Source organism: Schistocerca cancellata, chromosome 2 (genome assembly GCF_023864275.1).
Source record: "Schistocerca cancellata isolate TAMUIC-IGC-003103 chromosome 2, iqSchCanc2.1, whole genome shotgun sequence".
In the NCBI taxonomy this organism is placed as follows: Eukaryota; Metazoa; Arthropoda; class Insecta; order Orthoptera; family Acrididae; genus Schistocerca; species Schistocerca cancellata.
In genome coordinates, this window is record NC_064627.1 from 433552313 (window position 1) to 433564951 (window position 12639).

The window sequence follows — 12639 nt, forward strand, 5'->3', positions numbered from 1 at the left end:
TACAAGATTATGGAATAGGAGGCAAACTTTTGCAAGCAATTAAAGGTCTTTACATGGATATTCAGGCAGCAGTTAGAGTTGACGGTAAATTGAGTTCATGGTTCAGAGTAGTTTCAGGGGTAAGACAAGGCAGCAACCTGTCTCCACTGTTGTTCATATTATTTATGGATCATATGTCGAAAACAATAGACTGGCTGGGTGAGATTAAGATATGTGAACACAAAATAAGCAGTCTTGCATATGCAGATGACTTAGTTGTGATGGCAGATTTGATTGAAAGTTTGCAAAGTAATATTTCAGAGCTAGATCAGAAATGTAAGGACTATGGTATGAAGATTAGCATCTCCAAAACGAAAGTAATGTCAGTGGGAAAGAAATATAAACGGATTGAGTGCCAAATAGGAGGAACAAAGTTAGAACAGGTGGACGGTTTCAAGTACTTAGGATGCATATTCTCACAGGATGGCAACATAGTGAAAGAACTGGAAGCGAGGTGTAGCAAAGCTAATGCAGTGAGCACTCAGCTATGATCTACTCTCTTCTGCAAGAAGGAAGTCAGTACCAAGACTAAGTTATCTGTGCACCGTTCAATCTTTCGACCAACTTTGTTGTATGGGAGCTAAAGCTGGGTGGATTCAGGTTACCTTATCAACAAGGTTGAGGTTATGGATATGAAAGTAGCTAGGATGATTGCAGGTACTAGTAGATGGGAACAATGGCAGGAGGGTGTCCACAATGAGGAAATCAAAGAAAAACTGGGAATGAACTCTATAGATGTAGCAGTCAGTGCGAACAGGCTTAGATGGTGGGGTCATGTTACACGCATGGGAGAAGCAAGGTTACCCAAGAGACTCATGGATTCAGCAGTAGAGGGTAGGAGGAGCCGGGGCAGACCGAGGAGAAGGTACCTGGATTCGGTTAAGAATGATTTTGAAGTAATAGGTTTAACATCAGAAGAGGCACCAATGTTAGCACTGAATAGGGGATCATGGAGGAACTGTATAAGGGGGGCTATGCTCCAGACTGAACGCCGAAAGGCATAATCAGTCTTAAATGATGATGATGATGATGATGATGATGATGATGATGATGATGATCCAGGTCTATCTTATGAATTTCATATTGATTCAGAAATAATTCACTTAATAAAATCAGTGCCATCTAACAAAATTTTACCTCAATGAAGGGCATAATGTCATATTGTCTTCTCTCTTAGACACAGTTCAGTTGCATCGTGCCTGCATTACTTCTGGAAATATGTCTGCCTGTATCACAATTCTCTCCATTTCAAGAGAGCACTGCTGTTTTGAAGCTGTGTTTTTTGGATATGCCAATATCAATTGCATAAGTAGTGTTAATAATTGCCATATTTAGTCTTTCATGCTAAAGATGATAAATTAAAGATCTCTATAGCTTTATAAAAGTATTCACAGTTTCAAAGCTATTTTCCTTTCATGCCATACCTAGAAGAAGAACTCAGTGCAGATTTAAGAAAAATTTTATTGGTAAAGAAGCAGTTTGTTGAGTGGGAAGCAGAGATGGAGTCAGAACTTGCTGTTTCTCAGAGGATATCAGAAAAAATGAAACTTGATAAGAAACAGCTTGCAGAAGAGAAAAAGAAGCAGGTATGACTAGTAACATATGTATTTCAATATCTAATCATTTATAAATGTTATGAACAGTATTTATACAAAACACGAAAATATTTGATGCATTCCAGGATCTGTTTCTGCTAAAGTTAACAAATGAAGTTGCCAATTTAGAAACGCAGATCACGACTCTAGAAGGGCAGTTGAAAGTTAAAGAAGAAGAACGCCTCATCATCAGCCAAACTCTGGCCGATGCTAATGTTGATCTTGAAGCACTAAATAAAGAGCAACAACGATTACTGCAAGCATGGAATGGTGTGGTTATTAGCATGCAGCAAAGAGACAAAGCATATGCTGCTGTGATGGATGAGAAAAAGTGAGAATTTATTTATTTTGTAATTTACTTGCAGAAAGCGGATAGGATTTGAAGTTTCCACCTATTTTTGTGGAGCATGTCAAAGAATTGTTCATTTCTCTCAAAAGGCTTCATTGGTTTACATTACTTTGTGACGTAGTTTTTATTCTGGTTTCCCCTATGATAAAGCTATTTTCTCATTTTCTTTCTATTTCATTCCTCTCAGTTGTGAGGTCCTGCTAATTTCGGGAAAACATATTAACTTTTTTCTTTTGTTTTGTGGTGTAGAACAGGTGATGACTAGATTCATTTTCAATTGGTTTAAGAACAACTGAATGGATAGCTATTAAACTGTGACTTTCACACCCATCATTTGTAGAATTCACCTATTGGTTGATTCTTTTTCATATTAGCCTTCATCCCGGTCCCATAACATTTGTTCTAATTGATATGTTGCCAGAGTGTTTGGCTAACATTTTCAAGGGTTTCCTAACACTGACAGGGTGTATATGACCCGGGACAACAGGGAGATCCGGAAAAAACCCAGGAATTTTTTCATCCGGGAGAAAACTGGGAAAAACCCGGGAATTGTCTAGAATTTCGGGAAGTTTTCATTGTTTTAGTTTCCAGTTAAATTTTTGTGATTTTGACTGGTAAGAACCAAAACTCTAACAAAGGATATTACTGTATCCCCCTACCGCAGAATAATACTGCAACAACAAAACATGAATGGGGCGGGGGGGGGGGGGGGGGGGGGGGGGGGAGGAAGAAGAAAATAAAACTTAAGTTGCAAAGGAAATTCGCTGTATTTAACAACAAAACAGTGCTCATACAAGTGTCTGCCAACAGCAGAGTGTGAGGTGGGGAGTCTCCACATTACCTGTGATTTTGTTGTTTCCTCTTTGTTTATTTCTCTCACGTTAAATGACAAACAAACGGGTTTTTGTAGTTGGGAGCTATCAAATGAATTAAAATACGTTCGCATAATTACGGAAGGCTAAAATATGTTATTAGTTTCAGATTTTATTTCCACCTTTCTGATAGTCAAGAGTTAATCGCCTTACAGAACAATGAAGTTATGTTTGCCAGTTTGCTAACGAGATTTGGCTTAAAATTAATCTTTTCTGCTGAAGCAGTCGATTTATTTGAAATGAAGTGTTTAATTTCACACTATTGGCTAGTTTCAACTTTGTTGTTGTTGTGGTCTTCAGTCCTGAGACTTGTTTGATGCAGCTCTCCATGCTACTCTATCCTGTGCAAGCTTCTTCATCTCCCAGTACCTACTGCAGCCTACATCCTTCTGAATCTGCTTAGTGTATTCATCTCTTGGTCTCCCTCTATGATTTTTACCCTCCACGCTGCCCTCTAGTACTAAATTGGTGATCCCTTGATGCCTCAGAACATGTCCTACCAACCGATCCCTTCTGCTGGTCAAGTTGTGCCACAAACTCCTCTTCTCCCCAGTTCTATTCAATATCTCCTCATTAGTTATGTGATCTACCCATCTAATCTTCAGCATTCTTCTGTAACACCACATTTCAAAAGCTTCTGTTCTCTTCTTGTCTAAACTATTTATCGGCCATGTTTCACTTCCATACATGGCTACACTCCATACAAATACTTTCAGAAACGACTTCCTGACACTTAAATCTATACTCGATGTTAACAAATTTCTCTTCTTCAGAAACGCTTTCCTTGCCATTGCCAGTCTACATTTTATATCCTCTCTACTTCAATCATCATCAGTGATTTTGCTCCCCAAATAGCAAAACTCCTTTACTATTTTAAGCTTCTCATTTCCTAATCTAATTTCCTCAGCATCACCCGACTTAATTCGACTACATTCCATTATCCTTGTTTTGCTTTTGTTGATGTTCATCTTATACCCTTCTTTCAAGACACTGTCCATTCCGTTCAACTGCTCTTCCAAGTCCTTTGCTGTCTCTGACAAAATTACAATGTCATCGGCGAACCTCAAAGTTTTTATTTCCTCTCCATGGATTTTAATACCTACTCCGAATTTTTCTTTTGTTTCCTTTACTGCTTGCTCAATATACAGATTGAATAGCATTGGGGAGAGGCAACTACCCTGTCTCACTCCCTTGCCGACCACTGCTTCCCTTTCATGTCCCTCGACTCTTATAACTGCCATCTGGTTTCTGTACAAATTGTAAATCAGTTAAATTCAATATCTCTTCTGTTACCCAAGGATTCCTATTAGCCCTCGTCTTTTTACCTGCTTGATCCTCTGCTGCCTTCACTATTTCATGTCTCAAAGCTACCCATTCTTCTTCTTCCCCTCATTGTTGTCAGTCATTCCCTAATGCTCTCCCTGAAACTCTCTACAACCTCTGGTTCTGTCAGTTTATCCCGGTCCCATCTCCTTAAATTCCCACTTTTTGCAGTTTCTTCTGTTTTAATCTACAGTTCACAATCAATAGATAGTGGTCAGAGTCCACATCTGCTCCTGGAAATGTTTTACAATTTAAAACCTGGTGCCTAAATCTCTCTCTTACCATTATATAATCTGTCTGAAACCTTCTAGTATCTACAGGCTTCTTCCATATATACAACCTTCTTTCATGATTCTTGAACCAGGTGTTAGCTATGATTAATTTATGGTGTGTGCAAAATTCTACCAGGTAACTTCCTCTTTCATTCCTTGTCCCCATTCCATATTCACCTACTATGTTTCCTTCTCTTCCTTTTCCTACTGTCGAATTCCAGTCACCCATGACTATGAAATTTTTGTCTCCCTTCACTATCTGAATAATTTCTTTTACCTCATCATACATTTCATCAATCTCTTCGTCGTCTGCAGAGCTAGTTGGCACATTAACTTGTACTACTGTGGTAGGCATGGGCTTTGTATCTATCTTGGCCACAATTATGTGTTCACTATGCTGTTTTTTTACAAGGAGGTAATGGGCCTGATTTATGTGGCATTGCAGGACTAGGTTGGTGAGAGCTGTGAACTGGTGGTATTGGTGGTATTTGAACAGGTAGAGGCCATTGTGGAAGCAGAGGTTGCAGCCCTAGATGTGTAATACGATGATAAGGAATTTGGGTTGAGCTAAGCAACAACACAGGAACAGTATGTGTTACTGAATTCTGACAAGAGAAAAGGAAAGTTTCCTGCATTGGCACGGAAGGAAGGAGCAAGAGTTCATGGTGGGGGACAGAAACGTGTAAAGACACATATGAAAAAATTGTAAAAATATATGTGGCAAAAAATCACAAACAGGGCCAACAGATGAGGTATGTGGGAAAAAAGGTGAAAACTAAGGGGTTGGGCTGGTAGTGAAAGTTGAAAACGAATCCTGTATTGGGTGGTACTGAGTCACAAGGAGAGTGCTCCTTTGCCGACTGATGCTAGGAATTTTGGAGGTGGTAGGTGACTGGAGGGACAAGCCATGAGTGATCTGTTTTTGTACAAGGTTGGGAGGGTAATTTCAATTTGTGAAAGCCTCAGGGAGATCCTTACTATATTTGGAGCTTCTCACTGAGGCCTTCATAGACCGAAGTGACCCTCTCAGCTTTGTGCAAAAACCGATCACCCCTGTCTTATCTCTCCAGTTTCCTACCACCTCTCACATTGCTACAGTCTGGTCACAAAGGAGCACAGGCCACAGAGGAGCACTGCATTTGTTACTCAGTTCCACCCAGAACTGGAGCAACTGAATTGCATTTCTGTTAGGGTTTCTGATACTTCTGCCCATGCCCTGAGAAGAGGAATATGCTACCCACTACCCTTCATCCACATCTACAGCCTCATGATTACTCTATAATGTGATTGGTTGGATAAAAAGTCTACTCACCAAGTGGCTTCAGGAAAACACACATATACAAGGTATTACATATGCAAGCTTTTAGTGTCAGTGGTTCCTTCTTTTGGCAGGATGGTTTTACTCTATAATGTGATTGGTTAGATAAAAAGTCTACTCACCAAGTGGCTTCAGGAAAACGCACATATACAAGGTATTACATATGCAAGCTTTTAGTGCCAGTGGTTCCATCTTTTGGCAGGAGGGTTGAAGGGGAAGGAGGAGGGGTGAAGGAAGTGGACTGGTGAGATTTAGGAAAAGATGTAGAGTTCATCAAAGTCACACTGACGTGGAGACTTAACAGATGGGATGAGAAGGAAAGACTGATTGTCGGGGGGCTGTGCCGAATGAGATTTGAAAACCTTCCATGACACTATTGCCCCTCTTTCAAGATAATATAAAATTATTAGAGCTGTCCTTCTTTGAACTTTCTTGATGTCCTCCGTCAATCCTATCTGATGCAGGTCCCAAACTGCACAGCCGTACTCCAGAAGAGGACAGACAAGCGTAATGTAAGCAGTTTCTTTAGTAGACCTGTTGCAGTTTCTAAGTGTTCTGCCAATAAATCACAGTATTTGCTTCACTTTGCCCATAACATTATCTTTGTGATTGTTCCAGTTTAAAGTTATTTGTAATTACAATCCATAAGTATTTAGCTGTACTTACAGCCTTTAGATTTGTGTGTTTTATCATGTAAATGAAAGTTTAGTACTCATGTGAGTTACTTCACACTCTTCATTGTTCAGAGTCAAGTGCCATTTTTTTGCACCACACAGATATCTTGCCTAAATTGTTTTGCAATTTGTTTTGGTCATCTGGTGGCTTTATAAGAAGATACATCTGCAAACAGTCTGAGAAGGCTGCTCAGGTTGTCTACTAAATCATGTACGTAGATCAGGAACATCAGAGCACCCATAACACTTCCTTGGGGAATGCCAGATATGACTTCTGTTTTACTTGATGACTTTCCATCAGTTACTATGAACTGTGGCTTTTCTAACAAGAACTCACAAATCCGGTTGCACAACTGAGACAATACTGCATAGGCACCCAATCTGATTAGAAGTATCTTGTGACGAATGGTGTCAGAAACATTCTGGAAATCTAAAAATAAGAGAATCAATTTGACATCCACTGTCAATAGCACTCATTAATTCGTGAGAATAAAGATATAGTTGAATTACACAAGAATGATATTTTCTGAATCCGTGCTGGCTGTTTGCCAATATATTGTTCTCTTTTTGATAACCCATAATGTTTGAACATAGTATATGTTCCAAAATCCTACTGCAAATTGAAGTTAGAGATATGAGTCTGTAATTCAATGCATTTCTTCTATTTAATAAAAGTGTTTAGTAATGCTGCTTTGGTGGCAGTGTCATCTGTAACATCACCATTGTTATCACACAATGAGGGTATTGATTGTGTCTTTCTGCTGACCAGAATCTTTTTGGATTTTCTGCCAGGTTTCGAGAAAGAGTTTGTTTTTGAAAACTATAAAAAGGATATCATAGTTGCTTCTGCAACAGTGTTTTGTGTACCAAGGGTGATTAGAACCATCTCTTTTTAGTTTATTTGGCATATATCTTCCCAATTACCATCAATGCTTATTCTTTGAATTTAAACCACATTTGGTCTACACTTACTAATTCTTTGAATTAAAATCACATATAGTCTAGGCTTATGTGGGCAGATTGGAAGGAGTGGAGACTGTCTCTTAGGAAGATGTCACAAATTTTTATCTACTTTTTTAAGTAGAAGTAATTTGCATTTATTTTTGATGGGTTTTGATGTTACGGTAATTAGTGTCACTGCAGCAACCTTCAACATCTACATTTACATCTATAGTCTGCAAACCACTGTGAGGCCCATGGGTGAGGGTACGTCCCATTGTACCAGTTATTAGGATTTCTTCCTGTTCCGTTCACATATGGAGTTCAAGAAAAATGATTGTTTGAATCTCTGTGCATACAGTAATGAATCTAATCCTATCTTCATGATCGTTATGTAAGCTGTACTTAAGGGATTGTAGTATATTCCTAGAGTAATCATTTAAAGCCAGTTCTTGGAACTTTGTTAAGAGACGTTCTTGGGATAGTTTAGATCTGTCTTCAAGAGTCTTTAAATTCAGTTCCTTCAGTATCTCTGTGACACTCTCCCATGGATAAAAGAAACATGTGACCAATTATGCTGCCCTTCTCTGTATATATTCAATATGCCAAGTTAGTCCCATCTGGTATAGGTCCCACGCACTTGAGTAATGTTCTAAAACCAGTCTCACGAGTGATATTTAAGAAGTCTCCTTTGTAGATTGATTGCACTTCCCCAGTATTCTACCAGTAAACTTCCCCAGTATCTTCCTGCTTTACCCATGACTGGACCTATGCGAGCATTCCACTTCATATCCCTACAAAGCATTACAGAAAGGTATGTGTATGCGTTGGCTGCTTCCACATGTGACTCACTGATATTATAGTCAGAAGGTACTGCATTTTTCGTTTTGTGAACATTTAGAATAAGTTGCCAATCTCTGCACCAATGTGAAATCTTATCAAACTCTGACTGAACATTTATGCAGCTTGTTTCAAATAGTACATCATTATTGTTAACTGTTTACTTCATCGCCAGTAATGGTATCATCTGCAAAAGCCTGATTTTGCTATTAATATTGTCTGCAAAGTCATTAATATACAACATGAATAGCTACGGTTCCAACACACTTCCTTGAGGCACACCTGAAATTACTTCTACATCTGACGACGACTCTCTATCCAAGGTAACGTGCTGCATCCTCCCTAGCAAAAAGGCCTCAATCCAGTCACATATTTCACTTGGTACCCCATATGATCAAACTTTTGACAGTAAGTATAAATGTATTACTGATCAAATGCTTTTCAGAAATCAGTAAATATTGCATCTACCTTACTGGCTTGATCCAAAGCCTCTAGCATGTCATGTGAAAAAAGTGCAAGCTTGGTTTCACATGATCTATGTTTTCGAAATCCATGCTGGTTGGCATTGAGGAGATCATTCTGTTCAAGATACCTCATTATGTTTAAGCTCAGAATATGTTCTAAGATTCTACAACAAATTGATGTCAAGAATACTGGATGGTCGTTTTGTGGATTGCTTGTACTACCCTTATTATAGCCAGTGTGACCTGTACCTTTTTCCAAGAACTGGGCACAATTTTTTGTTCAAGGGATCTATGATACACTGTAGTTAGAACAGGGACTAACTCTGCTGCACAGTCAGCATAGAATCTGACAGGGATTCAATCAGGCCCTGGAGTTTTGTTCACTTTAACGATTTCAGCTGTTTCTCAACACCACTGACACTAATACTTATATCATTCATCTTTTATGTGATACCAGGGCTAAATTGATGCGCCGGCTGCAGTGGCCCAGCGGTTCTAGGCGCTGTAGTCCAGAACCGTGTGACTGCTACGGTCGCAGGTTCGAATCCTGCCTCGGGCATGGATGTGCGTGATGTCCTTAGGTTTGTTAGGTTTAAATAGTTCTAAGTTCTAGGGGACTGGTGACCTCAGATGTTAAGTCCCATAGTGCTCTGAGCCATTTGAGCCATTTTTTTTAAATTGATGCAATTCTCCTGGGTTTTTGTTTGTAAAGCAGCACTTGAAAATGAATTTAAGCATTTCCGCTTTTGGTTTGCTACCCTCAATGTCAGTTACTGTCTCATTCACTAGGGACTAGTCACTAACATTTGTGCCACTAACAGTCTTTATATATGATCAGAATTTCTTTGGGTTGGGACACTAATCCCTGTACCCATGATGATGCTTTCTGTTTGCTGAGGACTACTTGGTGCAAAGAAGTCAAGTAAATTTTCACAACCATTTACACTTTGAGTGGACCCCTGAACTAATTGTCGTGCGCCCACAAAACCCTTCTACTACTACTACTACTACCTGAACTAATTGTTCAAAATAATTTTCTGAGAAAGCATTCAGAACAGTTTCTCATGATGTTTCATGTCTACCACAAACTTTAAACATTTATTTTTGACATCATATTGAGAGTAGATTGAAGTCACCACCAACTATGATTGTGTGAGTGGGGTACCTATTTGAAATGAGACTCAAGTTTTCTTTGAACTGTTCAGCAACTGTATCATCTGTGTCTGGGGAGGGTGGTGAAAGTAACCAATTATGAATTTATTCCAGTTGTCAAGTATAAACTCCACCCGTACTAACTGACAGGAACTATCTACTTCAGTTTCACTACAAGGTAAACTACTTCCCACAGGAATAAACGCTCCCATCACCAATTGTATTTAATCTATCATTTTGGAACATGGTTTGGTCCTTTGTAAAAATTTCTGCTGAACTTATTTCCGGCTGTAGCCAGATTTCTGTACTGATAACAGTTTAAGATTCAAAACTTTCACTTAGCACTTGAAGCTCTTGTTCTTTTTCAACACACCTGCAACAATTTATGACTACAATATTGATTGTTTCTAGGTCTACCTTCCTGAGTTTGTCCTGCTCACTGTTAGACTGACACCTCCACCCCTCCCACAATATCCATGTCTATTCCTTTTCCAACCCTGTTCGCAACTCCTTGTCTCATGGCTCATATCTGTGCTATAGACCTAGAGGTAAGACCTGTACCATACATCCTTCCACCACCATGAACTCCAGTCCAGTCACCGGCTTCACCTATCCCATCAAAGGCAAGGCTACCTGTGGAAGCAGTCAGGTGATCTACAAACTAAGCTACAACCACTGTGCTGGAACCTATATGGGCATGACAACCAACATGCTGTCTGTCCGCATGAATGGCCATTAACAAACTGTGGCCAAAGACAACTGGACCACCCAGTCATTGAAAATGCTGTCCAGCACAATATGTGTCACTTCAATGACTGCTTCACAGCCTGTGCCATCTGCACCCTTTCTACTAACATCAACCATGAACTACAGTGAATTGAACAGGTGGGATCTCTCTCTGTAACATACCTACATTCCTGTAAAATGCCCCTCCTCCCCCTCCCAAATCCCTCAATCCGTGACCTCAAATTCCACTAGTCCCTGTTCTTCACTTAGCTACCCCATTCCCATTGCCCATTCCAGCACTACACAGTCTTCCATTCCATTGATGTCCCCATAGTCTTTTTCATCTCTTTCCTCTCTTCTACTTCTCTCCTTTCCTGCTCCCCCCGTCCCCCTTCCCAGCTCTCGTTGCTGGATGGGAGTCCCAGATCCTGGTCCAATACAGAAATTTTCCTCATATAATTTGAAGTAGACTTGATAACTGATTCTGGGCAAAAATAAAATATTTCATGTTTCTGTATGCCTAGTCAGCAGTGATTATCACTGCCTTCTTTGAGCCTTGGTCAGGTATGAAAACTTTGTTTGGTTAGCATTGGCTGTAAGATCGGGGTTTGAATCATGTCCAGAAGAAAACAGTTCTGCAAGGCAAAAAGGTCAAATATGTGCACAGGTAGTGGCTTGTGAATACATTAAATAATTATGCCACTTTGTGCTACATAAAAAGCGCAATAGGTGGCTTTCGAACTGCACATACAGTTGTGTATCATCATGAGTACAGTGGAATTACTGTTAATATGCTGTTAAGATTGACTTGTTAGTTCAAAACCCATCACCATGTGAACGACAGGCTGGAGAATTACTGTAGAACTTTAAGAGTTGTGATATTCTTGCAGGTTACATTATTTACAAAAAAAAAAAAAAAAAATAGTTTTAGTAAATATTACTGAATGGTTTACGTGATAGAGTTAAAGGTATAATTGTCTCAGATACTAATGAGAGTTAGTGACATATTTGAAATGTCATTTATTGTTTTAAATTTGAGTTCACAAATGGTAAGGGCTGTCTTATCTCTAGTAACATGTTTCCTGGTATTTGTAATATTGTGATACTAATTCACATGTGGCCTTAATAAACATTCAGAAGAGTGTTCCCTAGTTTTACTCTGTATGGTAAAATGACTGTACCAAAAACAGATTTGACAGCCTGAAAGGGAATTACATTGTGTGGACGAGTGCAAATCAGGTAGGCTACAATTCAGTTCATACAGGCACTTTTGAGCATGACAGTATATGTTAAATAATGTCGAGAGAGACTGCAACCCTGTTGTCAATTCTGAACTATTACTTCCTTTTCATGTCTCTTGACACTCATACCTGCAGTCTGGTTTCTGTACAAGTTGTAGATAACCTCTGGCTTTCTGTATTTTATCTGTGCTACCTTACAAATATCAAGAAGTGTATTCTAGTCAACATTGTCAAAAGTTTTCTCTAAATCCACAAATGATTGTAGCAGTTATCTTGTAAGGTAAGTTGTAGGGACAGTATTGCATCACATTACCAGCACACCACTTGTTTGGTATGCTGCTATCAATGCAGACAATGCACAACCTAAATATTTGTTGCTTGACTCATTGTGAAATCTGAGGAGTCAGCTATGTACTGTTGCTTTAATGCCCATACTTTTAACACAGAACTAATCCTTAAACCCTTTTTAATAAAGACACAAGATACTGAAACAAAATTATAAATGAATAAGAAAATGACTGCGTGAATTGTGTAAAATTAAGGAGGTTGATGAAACTAGATAGCTATAGTTTAAAATAAATAAATTTCACACATATGACAATGGTGGCCTCACTTGGATTGTGGAGTTAAATGAAAACAATTAAACAATATCAGGTTACCTTCCATTCAGAAAGCTGTTGCACTCAGCGACTGTTATATTGACTTGTAAATGATAGATTGCAGTGATCAGTCATCCTTTTTATATTTTATTGTGCAGATCAAGATTTCGGCTAGAAGCTAGCCATTCTCAGTGCACTATTATTTTTGTTCAATACATGTAATTGCCTGTTGGTCG

The 12639-nt window shown here is 39.0% G+C and overlaps 1 protein-coding gene across 1 annotated transcript in view; it reads left to right on the forward strand.

Moving 5' to 3' along the window:
* The first annotated feature begins 1454 nt into the window (after positions 1-1454).
* Positions 1455-12639, forward strand: part of LOC126154773 (coiled-coil domain-containing protein 40) — a 241992-nt gene continuing 230807 nt past the window's right edge. The window contains exons 1-2 of the mRNA XM_049916184.1: positions 1455-1625; positions 1721-1965. Coding sequence (XP_049772141.1) covers positions 1455-1625; positions 1721-1965 — 416 coding nt within the window. The remainder of the gene's footprint in view (positions 1626-1720; positions 1966-12639) is intronic.